This window comes from Scyliorhinus canicula, chromosome 11 (assembly GCF_902713615.1).
Source record: "Scyliorhinus canicula chromosome 11, sScyCan1.1, whole genome shotgun sequence".
NCBI classification, from domain to species: Eukaryota; Metazoa; Chordata; class Chondrichthyes; order Carcharhiniformes; family Scyliorhinidae; genus Scyliorhinus; species Scyliorhinus canicula.
Genome location: NC_052156.1, coordinates 122,692,726 through 122,711,804, shown reverse-complemented (window position 1 = coordinate 122,711,804; position 19,079 = coordinate 122,692,726). Strand labels below are relative to the sequence as shown.

The following is a 19,079-nucleotide window of genomic DNA, read 5'->3' as shown; positions in this document are numbered from 1 at the left end:
CTGTCAGGGAAAAGGAGAAATGTAGGAAAACATATGAGACACTCATGGACAAGCCACAAATGGAAACTTTACATGTGAAAAGAACAAGACAATATTTGAAAAGCTACAATTATAATTTTCCTGATAAAGAACTAAAACATGAATAACATCAGCACGATATCAAGGGAAAAACTTTGACAATATTTGGAAATCTTTCTAATGCCATTCAAAAGTCAGCAGCCTGTGACATCCGCCTGAAGAACATATTGTGCTTTTTACAGATTGGTAAATTGTAATGAAAACATGGGTGAGAATAAATAGCAACAAAGAATTGGGAAGAAGGGACCAAATTTACAGTTTAAGCTGTTGAAAAATTAACAATTTAATTCATCTGATTTGGAAAATCTCTGAGGGGAGCATTTTTCCCAACACCGTTTTTGAGATTGTGAAAGCGCAGATTGAGAACATTGAATTTTTCAAATAATCCCAGCCCAAAGGAATGACCTGTAGATAACAGGACATAATGAGCATTGTATGTACCTATTTAGGCACACTTGTATTTGAAAATAATATTTTGGGCCCAGTATGAGAATCGTGATGCTAAGGACATGGTGTACCAGGCAGTAGTGACTGACGCTTTTATGCTTCGTCAACTTGTACAATTTACAGCAGCCACCTCAAAGCACTGGAGATCTACAACATGGGATGGATTTGCAAAAGCCTCTCAATATAATCCAGCAGTGATTATAATATGGTAAAATTCAGTCTGCAATTTGAAAGAAGGAAGGTAGAATCAGATGTAAAGATTTTACAGTTAAATAAAGGTAATTACAGGCGCATGAGGGAGGAACTGACGAAAATCGACTGGAAGCAGAGCCTAGTGGGAAAGACAGTAGAACAGCAATGGCAGGAGTTTCTGGGAGTAATTGAGGACACAGTGCAGAGGTTCATCCCAAAGAAAAGAAAGGTTATCAGAGGGAGGATTAGGCAGCCATGGCTGACAAAGGAAGTCAGGGAATGCATCAAGGCAAAAGAGAGAGCCTATAATGTGGCAAAGAGTAGTGGGAAGTCAGAAGATTGGGAAGGCTACAAAAACAAACAGAGGATAACAAAGAGAGAAATAAGGAAGGAGAGGATCAAATATGAAGGTAGGCTAGCCAGTAACATTAGGAATGATAGTAAAAGTTTCTTTAAATACATTAAAAACAAACGGGAGGCAAAAGTAGACATTGGGCCGCTCCAAAATGACGCTGGTAATCTAGTGATGGGAGACAAGGAAATAGCTGAGGAACTTAATAAGTACTTTGCGTCAGTCTTCACAGTAGAAGACATGAGTAATATCCCAACAATTCAGGAAAGTCAGGGGGCAGAGTTGAATATGGTTGCCATCACAAAGGAGAAGGTGCTAGAGAAACTAAAAGGTCTGAAAATTGATAAATCTCCGGGCCCAGATGGGCTACATCCTAGAGTTCTAAAGGAGATAGCTGAAGAAATAGTGGAAGCGTTAGTTATGATCTTTCAAAAGTCACTGGAATCAGGGAAAGTCCCAGAGGATTGGAAAATCGCTGTTGTAACCCCCCTGTTCAAGAAGGGAACAAGAAAAAAAGATGGAAAATTATAGGCCAATTAGCCTAACCTCGGTTGTTGGCAAAATTCTAGAATCCATCGTTAAGGATGAGATTTCTAAATTCTTGGAAGTGCAGGGTCGGATTAGGACAAGTCAGCATGGATTTAGTAAGGGGAGGTCGTGCCTGACAAACCTTTTAGAGTTCTTTGAAGAGATAACAAATAGGTTAGACCAAGGAGAGCCAATGGATGTTATCTATCTTGACTTCCAAAAGGCCTTTGACAAGGTGCCTCACGGGAGACTGCTGAGTAAAATAAGGGCCCATGGTATTCGAGGCAAGGTACTAACATGGATTGACGATTGGCTATCAGACAGAAGGCAGAGAGTTGGGATAAAAGGTTCTTTATCGGAATGGCAACCGGTGACAAGTGGTGTCCCGCAGGGTTCAGTGTTGGGGCCACAGCTGTTCTCTTTATATACTAACGATCTAGATGACGGGACTGGGGGCATTCTGGCCAAATTTGCCGATGATACAAAGATAGGTGGAGGGGCAGGTAGTATTGAGGAGGTGGGGAGGCTGCAGAAAGATTTAGACAGTTTAGGAGAATGGTCCAAGAAGTGGCTGATGAAATTCAACGTGGGCAAGTGCGAGGTCTTGCACTTTGGAAAAAAGAATAGAGGCATGGACTATTTTCTAAATGGTGACAAAATTCATAATGCTAAAGTGCAAAGGGACTTGGGAGTCCTAGTCCAGGATTCTCTAAAGGTAAACTTGCAGGTTGAGTCCGTAATTAAGAAAGCAAATGTAATGTTGTCATTTATCTCAAGAGGCTTGGAATATAAAAGCGGGGATGTACTTCTGAGGCTTTATAAAGCACTAGTTAGGCCCCATTTAGAATACTGTGAGCAATTTTGGGCCCCACACCTCAGGAAGGACATACTGGCAGTGGAGCGGGTCCAGCGGAGATTCACACGGATGATCCCAGGAATGGTAGGCCTAACATACGATGAACGTCTGAGGATCGTGGGATTATATTCATTGGAGTTTAGGAGGTTGAGGGGAGATCTAATAGAAACGTACAAGATAATGAATGGCTTGGATAGGATGGACGTAGGGAAGTTGTTTCCATTAGCAGGGGAGACTAGGACACGGGGGCACAGCCTTAGAATAAAAGGGAGTCACTTTAGAACAGAGATGAGGAGAAATTTCTTCAGCCAGAGAGTGGTAGGTCTGTGGAATTCATTGCCACAGAGGGCGGTGGAGACCGGGACATTGAGTGTATTTAAGACAGAAATTGATAAATTCTTGATTTCTCGAGGAATTAAGGGCTATGGGGAGAGAGCGGGTAAATGGAGTTGAAATCAACCATGATTGAATGGTGGAGTGGACTCGATGGGCCGAATGGCCTTACTTCCACTCCTATGTCTTATGGTCTTATGGTCTTATGTCTTGGACTCTGATTGTCCAAAATGGGTAACATATAGAGTATCATTGTCGCAGAGACAGATTCGAGTTATCAGAAGCAGCGCACAAACATCCAAACATGTCATCTATGTGGCTCTCGAAGAAATATCTGACCTCCATGTCACAGAATATGCAGATTGTGCATTGCACATTTCCGCCGTTTCAGAACTGGAATGGAAGCAAGTCATCCTTGAACACAAGGGACTGTCTAAAAGATGAGAGGAATGATACTGGAAAAAATCCTCACTCACCAGTTGTAGAACTGGCCGTGGACACAGTTGTTGTTATTTTTGTTGCAGTTGTTGTTTCTAAAGGAGAAGAAAAATATTAAAAATCATTGCACTCTGAATGGAAATCCAGCTCTTTAACAGAATTCCAGCTTCAGGTCAATTAATTTGACATAAGACTACAAGAATAAGGAAAGCATTGACTAGATCTACTGACATGGGGCTGGATTCTCCCCTACCCGGCGTGACGAGGGTCCCGGCGTAGAGGAGTGGTGCCAACCACTCAGGGGTCGGGCCTCCCCAAAGGTGGGGAATTCTCCCCACCTTTGGTGGCCAGCCCCGCGCCGGAGTGGTTGGCACCAGAAGACTGGCGCAAAAAACCGGCGCTTCGGCAGCGGGGCTGGCCGAATGGCTTTCGCCGGTCGGCGCAAGTGTCGGCAGTGACGTCAGCGGCCAGCTGTCGCTGACGTCACCCCCGGAGCATGCGCGATGTGGATTTCTCTTCCGCTTCCGCCATGGCAGAGGCCCTGGCGAACGCGGAAGGAGAAAGAGTGCACCCAGGGCACTGGCCCGGAGTCTGAGCGGGGGGGCCCCGATCGCGGGCCAGGCCACAGTGGGGGGCACCACCCGTGGTTCAATCGCCCCCCGGCCCCCCCCCAGGACCCCAGGGCCCGCTCGCTCCGCTGATCCTGCCGTTACAGAGGTGGTTCAAACCTCGGCGGCGGGAGAGGCCTCCCAGCAGCGGGACTTCGGCCCATCCGGGCTGGAGAATCACCGCAGGGGTCTCACTGATCGAGGTGGCGAGATTCCCGCTACCGCCACTTCTCGGGTGGCCTTCCAAGTGTCCTTCCATTGTCTGAAAGTTGTTGAATCAAAACAGATTGTGTCACTGGTCCGGTTACTGTATATTAAAAGAAGCCATCACTCACCCGGTGTCGAGATGGTAGTGGATCTGGTTGTTGTTGGTGTCACTGTTGTAGTGGTCACTTCTGAAGAATAAAAAACACAATCAAATTCAATGCAGTACAACATAAAAGCAAATAGTGTTCCACTGCACGATTCATTTTATTGGGTTTGCTGCACAATGATGTTAAAATAGAACATCCACTTGTTCTAGCTCTAGCTGTTTATCAAAATAAACTGTTACTCACCCGGTGTGGTGCCAGGAGTGGTCCCAGTTGTAGATGGTTTCACGGATGTGGTGACTCCTTCTGAAGATGAAGAAGAATAATGAAAATCACCTTCACAATGTAGGCACCATTATACTGTGCTAGAATTTGACCATAAACAATCACATTGATCTTGGGGTAAAAGTGATGTTTACAAAACATTTTGGAAAATTTTCGCCCAATTCCATTGAAAAGTAAGTGTTGCCAAGACTGAACGAATGGACCAACATTTCTTGTAAACTGCAAATGAGAATAGCATGCCAGTGTTAACAGACTTGGTGAATATTGAAAGGAGACACTATTTACCTGTTGTAGTACTTTTACCAGTTGTAGTAGTTATTTCCTGTGTTGTTGGTGGCATTGTTGACAAAGAAATAACATTCAAAACCAGAAAATTCTAATTCCACATCCTAAAGTATTGAGAATTTTACAACTGGGATACATTATTGATATGAAGGAAGAAATCTCTGAGAAATTGGTGACCTCAGCTACACTGCAGCTTTTATGATTTATTCATTTGCTTAATTTTGTTCATCGGGTTTGGTTTAAACAGAAGATATAATTACCTCGTTGGTACATTTATCACTTACCAGAAGTAGACGTTGTTTTGGTGGTTGTCGTGGTCACTGGTGTTACTGACTCACAGCAAACACGAACTTGGTAATCAGAACAAATCCATTCCTGCTCCAATGCAGTTCTGGAGACGACACAGGTGAGACCTTTGTCCTTGTCGCAAGTCACATTGTCCTGTGAATCACTAAATGGTCTCTCAGGTTGATCAACAAATTGACACTGAATGTTGGTGATTACTTCAGAAGGGTAGTTACAGTATTTAGTATCTTTGGAATCCAACAATTCAGAATCGCCTGGGTTGACCTCAGAAGGCGTATTTTCATTGAGCCAGTGTGACCAGTAGCCAAGGCATACAACCTCTGTCAGGGAAAAGGAGAAATGTAGGAGAACATATCAGACACTCATGGACAAGCCACAAATGGAAACTTTACATGTGAAAAGAACAAGACGATATTTGAAAAGCTACAATTATAATTTTACTGATAAAGAACTAAAACATGAATAATATCAGCACGATATCAAGGAAAAAACTTTGACAATATTTGGAAATCTTTCTAATGCCATTCAAAAGTCAGCAGCCTGTGACATCAGCATGAAGAACATATTGTGCTTTTTACAGGTTGGTAAATTGTAAGGAAAACATGGGTGAGAATAAATAGCAACAAAGAATTGGGAAGAAGGGACCAAATTTACAGTTCAAGCTGTTGAAACATTAACAATTCATCTGATTTGGAAAATCTCTCAGGGGTGCATTTTTCCCAACACCGTTTTTGAGATTGTGAAAGCGCAGATTGAGAATGTTGAATTTTTCAAATAATGCCAGCCCAAAGGAATGACCTTTAGACAACATGACATAATGAACATTGTCTGTACCTATTTAGGCACACTTGTATTTGAAAAGAATATTTTGGGCCCAGTATGAGAATCGTGACGCTAAGGACATGGTGTACCAGGCAGTAGTGACTGGCGCTTTTATGCTTCGTCAACTTGGACAATTTAAAGCAGCCACCTCAAAGTACTGGAGATCTACAACATGGGATGGATTTGCAAAAGCCTCTCAATATGGTGGCAAGAAAGTTGCTTCAACAGCAGCATCCTCTCCCAAGCCAGCATGTTCACCTCTGAGACACCAATTACACGTAATGACCTCTGCTGGGGCGGTAATGGCATTTCTTGACCTGACACGTGGCTCACAATGCAACTGCTGGCCCAGAACTCGGTTGTAGCAGGAAAGCCCCAGGTGAACAGCTGAAACATTTCAGGGTTTTCCTCAGACTATCCCATGTGACCTTAAATATCCCTGTTGATTCATGTGACGTCTTGGACACTGATTGTCCAAAATGGGTAAGATATAGAGTATCATTGTCGTAGAGACAGATTCGAGTTATCAGAAGCAGCGCACAAACATCCAAACATGTCATCTATGTGGCTCTCGAAGAACTTTCTGACCTCCATGTCACAGAATATGCAGATTGTGCATTGCACATTTCCGCCGTTTCAGAACTGGAATGGAAGCAAGTCATCCTTGAATACAAGGGACTGTCTAAAAGATGAGAGGAATGATACTGGAAAAAATCCTCACTCACCAGTTGTAGAACTGGCCGTGGACACAGTTGTTGTTATTTTTGTTGGAGTTGTTGTTTCTAAAGGAGAAGAAAAATATTAAAAATCATTGCACTCTGAATGGAAATCCAGCTCTTTAACGGAATTCCAGCTTCAATTCAATTAATTTGACAATAAGACAACAAGAATAAGGAAAGCATTGACTAGATCTACTGACATGGTTAGAAATATTGGAATATAATGGATCAAATTTAAAGAGGAGAAAGACAAATCAACTTTTGCATATTTGTCTAACATCGAAAAGACAATTTTAAGTTACTGTGTGCAAGAAAATAATTCAAGAATATTAACAATCACACTATGCTCAGGAACGTCTTCTGTGAAGGAATGTTTTGGAAACTACTGAATTAGAAAAAGATGCTGCAGGTCAGCATCAAAAGATAATGAACAATTCCTAATTTTTCCAAATGCCAGGCCTCGGTTTGGAAAAGGTTCAGGAAACAATGGTAAGCTAGTAAATTCTATGAGAGAACGGTGCATACAGAAATATGGAGAGGAATTATTTTACTCATGTGCAGTGTCTGATTGAGCTTCATTTGATAAGGTCCATTGATCAACCAGCTCACTCTGATTGTTATGGACAAAATATCAGCAAGTATGAGTTATTGTCCTTCCACTGTCTGAGAGTTGTTGAAATAAAACAGATTGTGTCACTGGTTTGGTTACTGTATATTAAAAGAAGCCATCACTCACCCGGTGTGGAGATGGTAGTAGAGCTGGTTGTTGTTGGTGTCACTGTTGTAGTGGTCACTTCTGAAGAATAAAAAACACAATCAAATCTAATGCAATATAACATAAAAGCAAATAGTGTTCCAATGCACGATTCATTTTATTAGGTTTGTTGCACAATGATGTTAAAATAGAACATCCACTTGTTCCAGCTCCAGCTGTTTATCGAAATAAGCTGTTACTCACCTGGTGTGGTGCCAGGAGTGGTCCCAGTTGTAGGTGGTTTCAATGATGTGGTGACTCCTTCTGAAGAAGAAGAGCAATAATGAAAAACACCACCACAGTGTAGGCACCATTATATAGTGCTCGAGTTTGAACTTTTGAAAAGTTACAATTGTCACTTTTGATGATAAAGAACAAAAACATGAATAACATCAATAACAGTATGCTATCAATGGAAAAACATTGACAGTATTTCAAAATCATTCTAATGCCATTCAAGAGTATTCAGCCTGTGACATCAGCATGAAGAACATATTGCCTTGTTTTACAGCGTGGTAAATTGCAATAAAAATGTGTGTGAGAATAAATAGCAACTAAAGAAGACAGAAATGGGAAGAAGGGACCAAATTTAAAGTTATATCTGTTGAACCATTAAAAATTTGATTCTTCCGATTAGGAATATCTCCGAGGGGTGGATTCTTCCCAACACCAATTTTGAGATTGTGAAAGCGCCATTAGATGCAGATTGAGAACATTGAATTTTGCAAATAATCCCAGCCCAAAGGAATGACCTGTAGACAACAGGACATAATGAGCATTGTATGTAACTATTTAGGCACACTTGTATTTGAAAATAATATTTTGGGCCCAGTATGAGAATCGTGATGCAAAGGACATGGTGTACCAGGCAGTAGTGACTGACGCTTTTATGCTTCGTCAACTTGGACAATTTAAAGCAGCCACCTCAAAGCACTGGAGATCTACAACATGGGATGGATTTGGAAAAGCCTCTCAATATGGTGGCAAGAAAGTTGCTTCAACAGCAGCTTCCTCTCCCAAGCCATCATGTTCACCTCTGAGACACCAATTACACGTAATGACCTCTGCTGGGGCGGTAATGGCATTTCTTGACCTGACATGTGGCTCACAATGCAACTGCTGGCCCAGAACTCGGTTGTAGCAGGAAAGCCCCAGGAGAACAGCTGAAACATTTCAGGGTTTTCCTCAGACTATCCCATGTGACCTTAAATATCCCTGTTGATTCATGTGACGTCTTGGACACTGATTGTCCAAAATGGGTAAGATATAGAGTATCATTGTCGTAGAGACAGATTCGAGTTATCAGAAGCAGCGCACAAACATCCAAACATGTCATCTATGTGGCTCTCGAAGAACTTTCTGACCTCCATGTCACAGAATATGCAGATTGTGCATTGCACATTTCCGCCGTTTCAGAACTGGAATGGAAGCAAGTCATCCTTGAACACAAGGGACTGTCTAAAAGATGAGAGGAATGATACTGGAAAAAATCCTCACTCACCAGTTGTAGAACTGGCCGTGGACACAGTTGTTGTTATTTTTGTTGGAGTTGTTGTTTCTAAAGGAGAAGAAAAATATTAAAAATCATTGCACTCTGAATGGAAATCCAGCTCTTTAACAGAATTCCAGCTTCAGGTCAATTAATTTGACAATAAGACTACAAGAATAAGGAAAGCATTGGCTAGATCTACTGACATGGGGCTGGATTCTCCCCTACCCGGCTGACGAGGGTCCCGGCGTAGAGGAGTGGCGCCAACCACTCAGGGGTCGGGCCTCCCCAAAGGTGGGGAATTCTCCCCACCTTTGGTGGCCAGCCCCGCGCCGGAGTGGTTGGCACCAGAAGACTGGCGCAAAAAACCGGCGCTTCGGCAGCGGGGCTGGCCAAATGGCTTTCGCCGGTCGGCGCAAGTGTCGGCAGTGACGTCAGCGGCCAGCTGTCGCTGACGGCACCACCGGAGCATGCGCGATGTGGGTTTCTCTTCCGCTTCCGCCATGGCAGAGGCCCTGGCGAACGCGGAAGGAAAAGAGTGCACCCAGGGCACTGGCCCGGAGTCTGAGCGGGGGGGCCCGATCGCGGGCCAGGCCACCGTGGGGGCACCCCCCGTGGTTCGATCGCCCCCCGGCCCCCCCCCCCAGGACCCCGGGGCCCGCTCGCTCCGCTGATCCTGCCATTACAGAGGTGGTTCAAACCTCGGCGGCGGGAGAGGCCTCCCAGCAGCGGGACTTCGGCCCATCCGGGCTGGAGAATCACCGTAGGGGTCTCACTGATCGGGGTGGTGAGATTCCCGCCACCGCCACTTCTCGGGTGGCCTTCCAAGTGTCCTTCCATTGTCTGAAAGTTGTTGAATCAAAACAGATTGTGTCACTGGTCCGGTTACTGTATATTAAAAGAAGCCATCACTCACCCGGTGTCGAGATGGTAGTGGATCTGGTTGTTGTTGGTGTCACTGTTGTAGTGGTCACTTCTGAAGAATAAAAAACACAATCAAATTCAATGCAGTACAACATAAAAGCAAATAGTGTTCCACTGCACGATTCATTTTATTGGGTTTGCTGCACAATGATGTTAAAATAGAACATCCACTTGTTCTAGCTCTAGCTGTTTATCAAAATAAGCTGTTACTCACCCGGTGTGGTGCCAGGAGTGGTCCCAGTTGTAGATGGTTTCACGGATGTGGTGACTCCTTCTGAAGATGAAGAAGAATAATGAAAATCACCATCGCAATGTAGGCACCATTATACTGTGCTAGAATATGACCATAAAAAATCACATTGATCTTGGGGTAAAAGTGATGTTTACAAAACATTTTGGAAAATTTTCGCCCAATTCCATTGAAAAGTAAGTGTAGCCAAGACTGAACGAATGGGCCAATATTTATTGTAAACTGCAAATGAGAATAGCATGCCAGTGTTAACAGACTTGGTGAATATTGAAAGGATACACTATTTACCTGTTGTAGTACTTTTACCAGTTGTAGTAGTTATTTCCTGTGTTGTTGGTGGCATTGTTGACAAAGAAATAACATTCAAAACCAGAAAATTCTAATTCCACATCCTAAAGTATTGAGAATTTTACAACTGGGATACATTATTGATATGAAGGAAGAAATCTCTGAGAAATTGGTGACGTCAGCTACACTGCAGCTTTTATGATTTATTCATTTGCTTAATTTTGTTCATCGGGTTTGGTTTAAACAGAAGATATAATTACCTCATTGGTACATTTATCACTTACCAGAAGTAGACGTTGTTTTGGTGGTTGTCGTGGTCACTGGTGTTACTGGCTCACAGCAAACACGAACTTGGTAATCAGAACAAATCCATTCCTGCTCCAATGCAGTTCCGGTGACGACGCAGGTGAGGCCTTTGTCCTTGTCGCAAGTCACATTGTCCTGTGAATCACTAAATGGTCTCTCAGGTTGATCAACAAATTGACACTGAATGTTGGTGATTACTTCAGAAGGGTAGTTACAGTATTTAGTATCTTTGGAATCCAACAATTCAGAATCGCCTGGGTTGACCTCAGAAGGCGTATTTTCATTGAGCCAGGGTGACCAGTAGCCAAGGCATACAACCTCTGTCAGGGAAAGGGAGAAATGTAGGAAAACATATGAGACACTCATGGACAAGCCACAAATGGAAATTTTACATGTGAAAAGAACAAGACAATATTTGAAAGGCTACAATTATAATTTTCCTGATAAAGAACTAAAACATGAATAACATCAACACAATATCAAGGGAAAAACTTTGGCAATATTTGGAAATCTTTCTAATGCCATTCAAAAGTCAGCAGCCTGTGACATCAGCATGAAGAACATATTGTGCTTTTTACAGGTTGGTAAATTGTAAGGAAAACATGGGTGAGAATAAATAGCAACAAAGAATTGGGAAGAAGGGACCAAATTTACAGTTCAAGCTGTTGAAACATTAACAATACATATGATTTGGAAAATCTCTGAGGGGTGCATTTTTCCCAACACCGTTTTTGAGATTGTGAAAGCGCAGATTGAGAATGTTGAATTTTTCAAATAATGCCAGCCCAAAGGAATGACCTTTAGACAACATGACATAATGAACATTGTCTGTACCTATTTAGGCACACTTGTATTTGAAAAGAATATTTTGGGCCCAGTATGAGAATCGTGACGCAAAGGACATGGTGTACCAGGCAGTAGTGACTGACGCTTTTATGCTTCGTCAACTTGGACAATTTACAGCAGCCACCTCAAAGCACTGGAGATCTACAACATGGGATGGATTTGCAAAAGCCTCTCAATATGGTGGCAAGAAAGTTGCTTCAACTGCAGCATCCTCTCCCAAGCCAGCATGTTCACCTCTGAGACACCAATTACACGTAATGACCTCTGCTGGGGCGGTAATGGCATTTCTTGACCTGACATGTGGCTCACAATGCAACTGCTGGCCCAGAACTCGGTTGTACCAGGAAAGCCCCTGGAGAACAGCTGAAACATTTTAGGGTTTTCCTCAGACTATCCCATGTGACCTGTGATTGTCCAAAATGGGTAAGATATAGAATATCTTTGTTGCAGAGACAGATTCGAGTTATCAGAAGCAGCGCACAAACATCCAAACATGTCATCTATGTGGCTCTCGAAGAACTTTCTGACCTCCATGTCACAGAATATGCAGATTGTGCATTGCACATTTCCGCCGTTTCAGAACTGGAATGGAAGCAGGTCATCCTTTAATACAAGGGACTGTCTAAAAGATGAGAGGAATGATACTGGAAAAAATCCTCACTCACCAGTTGTAGAACTGGCCGTGGACACAGTTGTTGTTATTTTTGTTGCAGTTGTTGTTTCTAAAGGAGAAGAAAAATATTAAAAATCATTGCACTCTGAATGGAAATCCAGCTCTTTAACGGAATTCCAGCTTCAATTCAATTAATTTGACAATAAGACAACAAGAATAAGGAAAGCATTGACTAGATCTACTGACATGGTTAGAAATATTGGAATATAATGGATCAAATTTAAACAGGAGAAAGGCAGATCAACTTTTGCATATTTGTCTAACTTCGAAAAGACAATTTTTAGTTACTGGGTGAAAGAAAATAATTCAAAAATATTAACAATCACACTATGCTCAGAGGAACGTCTTCTGTGAAGGAATGTTTTGGAAACTACTGAATTAGAAAAAGATGCTGCAGGTCAGCATCAAAAGATAATGAACAATTCCTAATTTTTCCAAATGCCAGGCTTCGGTTTTGGAAAAGGTTCAGGAAACAATGGGAAGCTAGTAAATTCTAGGAGAGAACGGTGCATACAGAAATATGGAGAGGAATTATTTTACTCATGTGCAGTGTCTGATTGAGCTCTCATTTGATTAGGTCCATTGATCAACCAGCTCACTCTGATTGTTATTGACAAAATATCAGCAAGTATGAGTTATTGTCCTTCCACTGTCTGAAAGTTGTTGAAATAAAACAGATTGTGTCACTGGTCCGGTTACTGTATATTAAAAGAAGCCATCACTCACCCGGTGTTGAGACGGTAGTGGATCTGGTTGTTGGTGGTGTCACTGTTGTAGTGGTCACTTCTGAAGAATGAAAAACACAATCAAATCCAATGCAGTATAACATAAAAGCAAATAGTGTTCCAATGCACGATTCATTTTATTGGGTTTGCTGCACAATGATGTTAAAATAGAACATCCACTTGTTCTAGCTCTAGCTGTTTATCGAAATAAGCTGTTACTCACCCGGTGTGGTGCCAGGAGTGGTCCCAGTTGTAGATGGTTTCACGGATGTGGTGACTCCTTCAGAAGAAGAAGAACAATAATGAAAAACACCACCACAATGTAGGCACCATTATATAGTGCTCGAGTTTGAACTTTTGGAAAGTTACAATTGTCACTTTTGATGATAAAGAACAAAAACATGAATAACATCTGTATGCTATCAATGGAAAAACATTGACAATATTTCAAAATCATTCTAATGCTATTCAAGAGTCTGCAGCCTGTGACACCAGCATGAAGAACATATTGCCTTGTTTTACAGCGTGGTAAATTGCAATAAAAATGTGTGTGAGAATAAATGGCAACTGAAGAAGACAGAAATGGGAAGAAGGGACCAAATTTTAAGTTATATCTGTTGAACCATTAAAAACTTGATTCTTCCGATTAGGAATATCTCCGTGGGGTGGATTCTTCCCAACACTAATTTTGAGATTGTGAAAGCGCCATTAGATGCAGATTGAGAATGCTGAATTTGTCAAATAATCCCAGCCCAAAATAATGGCCTGATGGCAACAGGACAGAATGAGCATTATCTGTAACTATTTAGATCAAGGCACACTTGTATAAGTATTTGAAAAGTGTATTTTAGGCCCAGTATGAGACACTTGATGCTAAGGACATGGTGTACAAGACAGCAGTAGCTGACATCAATTATGCTTCGTCAACTTGGCCAATTTACAACGGCCACCTCAAAGCATTGGAGAACAGTTACAAGGGTTGTATTTCCAAAAGCTTCTCAATCTGGTGGCACAAAATGTGGTCCAACAGCAGCATCCTCTGCCAAACCTAACATGTTGAGCTCTGAGGGAGAAATTAGACGTAACGAGCTCTACTGAGCCGCTAATGGCATTTCTTGACCTGACAGGTGGTTCGAAAAGCTACTGCCCAACCCAGAACTCAGTTGTCGCTCGAAACCTCCAGGAGGACAGCTGAAAAGTTTCAGGGATTTCCTTAGACTATCCCATGTGACCATAAATATCTCTGTTGATTCCTGGGACTTCTTGGCCGCTGAGTGACAAAAATGGATAACATATGGACTACCATTATCGCAGAGACAGATTTGGGTTATCAGAAGCAGCGCACAAACGTCAAACAAATAATCTATGTGTCTCTCGAATCAACATCTGACCTCAATGTTACAGAATGTGCAGATCGTGCATTCCACTTTACTGCCATTCCAGAATTCCTCAAACTGGAATGGAAGCATGTCATCCCTGAACACAAGGGACTGTCTAAAAGATGAGGGGAATGATACTGGAAAAAATCCTCACTCACCAGTTGTAGAACTGGCCGTGGACACAGTTGTTGTTATTTTTGTTGCAGTTGTTGTTTCTAAAGGAGAAGAAAAATATAAAAAAATCATTGCACTCTGACTGGAAATCCAGCTCTTTAACAGAATTCCAGCTTCAGGTCAATTAATTTGACAATAAGACAACAAGAATAAGGAAAGCATTGACTAGATCTACTGACATGGTTAAAAATATTGGAATATAATGGATCAAATTTAAACAGGAGAAAGACAGATCAACTTTTGCACATTTGTCTAACTTCGAAAAGACAATTTTAAGTTACTGGGTGAAAGAAAATAATTAATGAATATTAACAATCACACTATGCTCAGAGGAACGTCTTCTGTGAAGGAATGTTTTGGAAACTACTGAATTAGAAAAAGATGCTGCAGGTCAGCATCAAAAGATAATGAACAATTCCTAATTTTTCCAAATGGCAGGCCTCGGTTTTGGAAAAGGTTCAGGAAACAATGGTAAGCTAGTAAATTCTAGGAGAGAACGGTGCATACAGAAATATGGAGAGGAATTATTTTACTCATGTGCAGTGTCTGATTGAGTACTCATTTGATTAGGTCCATTGATCAACCAGCTCACTCTGATTGTTATGGACAAAATATCAGCAAGTATGAGTTAGTGTCCATCCACTGCCTGAAAGTTGTTGAAACAAAACAGATTGTGTCACTGGTCCGGTTACTGTATATTAAAAGAAGCCATCACTCACCCGGTGTTGAGACGGTAGTGGAGCTGGTTGTTGGTGGTGTCACTGTTGTAGTGGTCACTTCTGAAGAATAAAAAACACAATCAAATCCAATGCAGTATAACATAAAAGCAAATAGTGTTAAGACCATAAGACCATAAGACCATAAGACATAGGAGTGGAAGTAAGGCCATTCAGCCCATCGAGTCCACTCCGCCATTCAATCATGGCTGATGGGCATTTCAACTCCACCTACCAGCATTCTCCCCGTAGCCCTTAATTCCTCGCGACATCACGAATTTATCTATCTCTGCCTTGAAGCCATTTAGCGTCCCGGCCTCCACTGCACTCCGCGGCAATGAATTCCACAGGCCCACCACTCTCTGGCTGAAGAAATGTCTCCGCATTTCTGTTCTGAATTTACCCCCTCTAATTCTAAGGCTGTGCCCATGGGTCCTCGTCTCCTCGCCTAACGGAAACAGTTTCTTTGCGTCTACCCTTTCTAAGCCATGTATTATCTTGTAAGTTTCTATTAGATCTCCCCTTAACCTTCTAAACTCCAATGAATACAATCCCAGGATCCTCAGCCGTTCATCATATGCTAGACCCGCCATTCCAGGGATCATCCGTGTGAATCTCCGCTGGACACGCTCCAGTGCCAGTATGTCCTTCCTGAGATGTGGGGCCCAAAACTGGACACAGTACTCCAAATGGGACCTAACCAGAGCCTTATAAAGGCTCGGTAGCACATCGCTGCTTTTATATTCCAACCCTCTTGAGATAAATGACAACATTGCATTCGCTTTCTTAATCACAGATTCAACCTACATGTTTACCTTTAGGGAATCCTCGACTAGCACTCCCAGATCCCTTTGTACTTTGGCATTATGAATTTTCTCACTGTTTAGAAAGTAGTCTATGCTTGGATTCTTTTTTCCAAAGTGCAAGACCTCACATTTTCTCACGTTGAATTGCATCAGCCATTTCCTGCAGCACTCTCCCCAAACTGTCTAGATCCTTCTGCAGCCTCCCCACTTCCTCAGCACTACCTGCCTGACCACCTAACTTTGTATCATCGGCAAACTTCGCTAGAATGCCCCCAGTCCCTTCATCCAGATCATTAATATATATGGTGAACAGCTGCGGCCCCAACACTGAACCCTGTGGGACACCGCTGGTCACCGGCTGCCATTCCGAAAAAGAACCTTTTATCCCAACTCTCTGCCTTCTGTCAGACAGCCAATCCTCAACCCATGCCAGTAGCTCACCTCGAACACCATGGGCCCTCACCTTACTCAGCAGCCTCCTGTGTGGCACCTTATCAAAGGCCTTTTGGAAATCCAGATAGACCACTTCCACTGGGTTTCCCTGGTCTAACCTACTTGTCAACTCCTCAAAGAATTCTAACAGGTTCGTCAGGCACGACCTCCCCTTACTAAATCCATGTTGCCTTGTTCTAATCCGACCCTGCTCTTCCAAGAATTTCGAAATCCCATCCTTTACGATCGATTCTAGAATTTTACCAACAACCGAGGTTAGGCTCATTGGCCTATAATTTTCCATCTTTTGTCTTGATCCTTTCTTGAACAAGGGGGTTACAACAGCGATCTTCCAATCGTTCGGGACTTTCCCTGACTCCAGTGATTTTTGAAAGATCTCAACCAACGCTTCCGCTATTTCTTCAGCCACCTCCTTCAGAACTCTAGGGTGTAGCCCATCGGGGCCAGGATATTTGTCAATTTTAAGACCTTTTAGCTTTTTTAGCACCATCTTTTTTGTAATGGCAACCATACTCAACTCAGCCCCCTGACCCTCTATTATTTTTGAGATATTACTCATGTCTTCCACTGTGAAGACAGACGCAAAGTACTTATTAAGTTCTCCAGCCATTTCCTCGTCTCCCATCACTAGCCTTCCGGAATCAGTTTGAATTGGCCCAATGTCTACTTTGGCCTGTTGTTTGTTTCTTATGTATTGAAAGAAACTTTTACTATCATTTCTTATATTACTGGCTAGCCTGCCTTCATATTTGATCCTCTCCTTCCTTATTTGTCTCTTTGTTAACCTCTGTTTTTGTAGCCTTCCCAATCTTCTGATTTCCCAGTGCTTTTGGCCACTTTATAGGATCTCTCTTTTTCTTTGATACATTTCCTGACCTCCTTTGTTAGCCATGGCTGTCTAATCCCTCCCCGGATAATCTTTCTTTTCTTGGGGATGAACCTCTGTACAGTATCCTCAATTATGCATACAAACTCCTGCCATTTTTGCTCTGCTGTCTTCCCCACTAGGGTCTGCTTCCAGTCGATTTTCGCCAGTTCCTCTCTCATGCCCTCGTAATTACCTTTATTTAACTGTAACACCATTACATCCGATTTTGCCTTCTCTCTTTCAAACTGCAGACTGAACTCAACCATATTATGATCACTGCTTCCTAAGTGTTCCCTTACTTTAAGATCTTTTATAAAGTCTGGTTCATTACATAGCACTAGGTCCAGAATAGCCTGCTCCCTTGTGGGCTCCATGACAAGCTGTTCCAAAAAGCCATCTTGTAAGCATTCCATGAATTCCTTTTCTTTGGATCCACTGGCTACGTTATTTACCCAATCCACCTGCATATTGAAGTCCCCCATGATCACCGTGACCTTGCCTTTCTGACATGCCTTTTCTATTTCCCGGTACATGTTGCGCCCCTGGTCCTGACCACTGCTAGGAGGTCTGTACATAACTCCCATTATGGTTTTTTTGCCTTTGTGGTTCCTCAATTCTACTCACACAGACTCCACATCATCCGACCCTATGTCGTTTAGTGCCATAGATTTAATTTTGTTCTTAACTAACAAGGCAACCCCACCCCCTCGGCCCACCTCCCTGTCTTTTCGATAGGTTGTATATCCTTGGATGTTTAACTGCCAGTCCTGAACCCCCTGCAGCCATGTCTCTGTGATGCCTACCACATCATAATCATTCACAATGATCTGTGCCATTAGTTCGTCTACTTTGTTACAAATGCTACGAGCATTCAGGTAAAGTGCCTTAATGCTAACTTTCTTATCATTACAGATATTGGAAGTCCTAAGATGTCCAAAGTTATCCTTCCTTTTTGTTGAATTCCTAGTCTGCCTCAAGCTTAAATCCACCTGCCTACATGTTATCCTCCTGCGTATCTTGCCATTTAACTCCATGCTCCCTGTCGCTTTCACTTTCCCTTCCCCCCAACTCAGAAGTTTAAAGTCCTACTGACCACCCTATTTATCCTCTTCGCTAGAACACTGGTTCCAGATCGGTTCAGGTGGAGACCGTCCCAACGGTACAGATCCCCCGCGTTCCAAACTGATTCCAATGTCCCATGAAGTGGAATCCCTCTTTCCCACACCAATCCCTTAGCCACGTGTTTACTTCCCTAATTTTCTTGTCCCAATGCCAATTGGCACGTGGCTCGGGCAGTAATCCGGAGATTATGACCCTTGAGGACCTGTATTTCAATTTTCTTCCTAGTGCTTGATAGTCCCCGAACAGGTCCTCCACCCTAGCTTTACCTATGTTGTTAGTCCCAACGTGGACCACAACAACTGGATCCTCCCCCTCCCGCTCCAATATCCTTTCAAGCCGGTCAGAGATGTCCCGCACCCTGGCACCGGGCAGGCAACACACCATGCGAGACTCCCGATCCGGCTTGCATAGGATACTATCTGTCCCCCTAATTATAGAATCCCCTATAACAACTACTTGTCTTTTTACTCCCCCCTCTTGAATGGCCTTCTGCACCATGGTACCGTGGTCAGCTGGCTCATCCTATCCACAGCCCTTTTCCTCATCCATACAGGGAGCAAGAGTCTCATACCTGTGCACTGTTCCACTGCACGATTCATTTTATTGGGTTTGCTGCACAACGATGTTAAAATAGAACATCCACTTGTTCTAGCTCTAGCTGTTTATCAAAATAAACTGTTACTCACCCGGTGTGGTGCCAGGAGTGGTCCCAGTTGTAGATGATTTCACGGATGTGGTGACTCCTT

The 19,079-nt window shown here is 42.8% G+C and overlaps 1 protein-coding gene across 1 annotated transcript in view; it reads right to left on the bottom strand.

Annotated features, from left to right (window-relative positions):
* Positions 1–19,079, bottom strand: part of LOC119973789 (mucin-2-like) — a 160,677-nt gene that overhangs the window by 42,012 nt on the left and 99,586 nt on the right. The window contains exons 62-80 of the mRNA XM_038812213.1: positions 19,020–19,079; positions 15,088–15,147; positions 14,353–14,409; positions 13,039–13,098; positions 12,817–12,876; positions 12,083–12,139; positions 10,550–10,891; positions 10,266–10,319; positions 9,942–10,001; positions 9,720–9,779; positions 8,816–8,872; positions 7,519–7,578; positions 7,297–7,356; positions 6,567–6,623; positions 4,998–5,339; positions 4,714–4,767; positions 4,390–4,449; positions 4,168–4,227; positions 3,263–3,319 (exon numbers count right to left, since the gene is read on the bottom strand). Coding sequence (XP_038668141.1) covers positions 3,263–3,319; positions 4,168–4,227; positions 4,390–4,449; positions 4,714–4,767; positions 4,998–5,339; positions 6,567–6,623; positions 7,297–7,356; positions 7,519–7,578; positions 8,816–8,872; positions 9,720–9,779; positions 9,942–10,001; positions 10,266–10,319; positions 10,550–10,891; positions 12,083–12,139; positions 12,817–12,876; positions 13,039–13,098; positions 14,353–14,409; positions 15,088–15,147; positions 19,020–19,079 — 1,677 coding nt within the window. The remainder of the gene's footprint in view (positions 1–3,262; positions 3,320–4,167; positions 4,228–4,389; positions 4,450–4,713; positions 4,768–4,997; positions 5,340–6,566; positions 6,624–7,296; positions 7,357–7,518; positions 7,579–8,815; positions 8,873–9,719; positions 9,780–9,941; positions 10,002–10,265; positions 10,320–10,549; positions 10,892–12,082; positions 12,140–12,816; positions 12,877–13,038; positions 13,099–14,352; positions 14,410–15,087; positions 15,148–19,019) is intronic.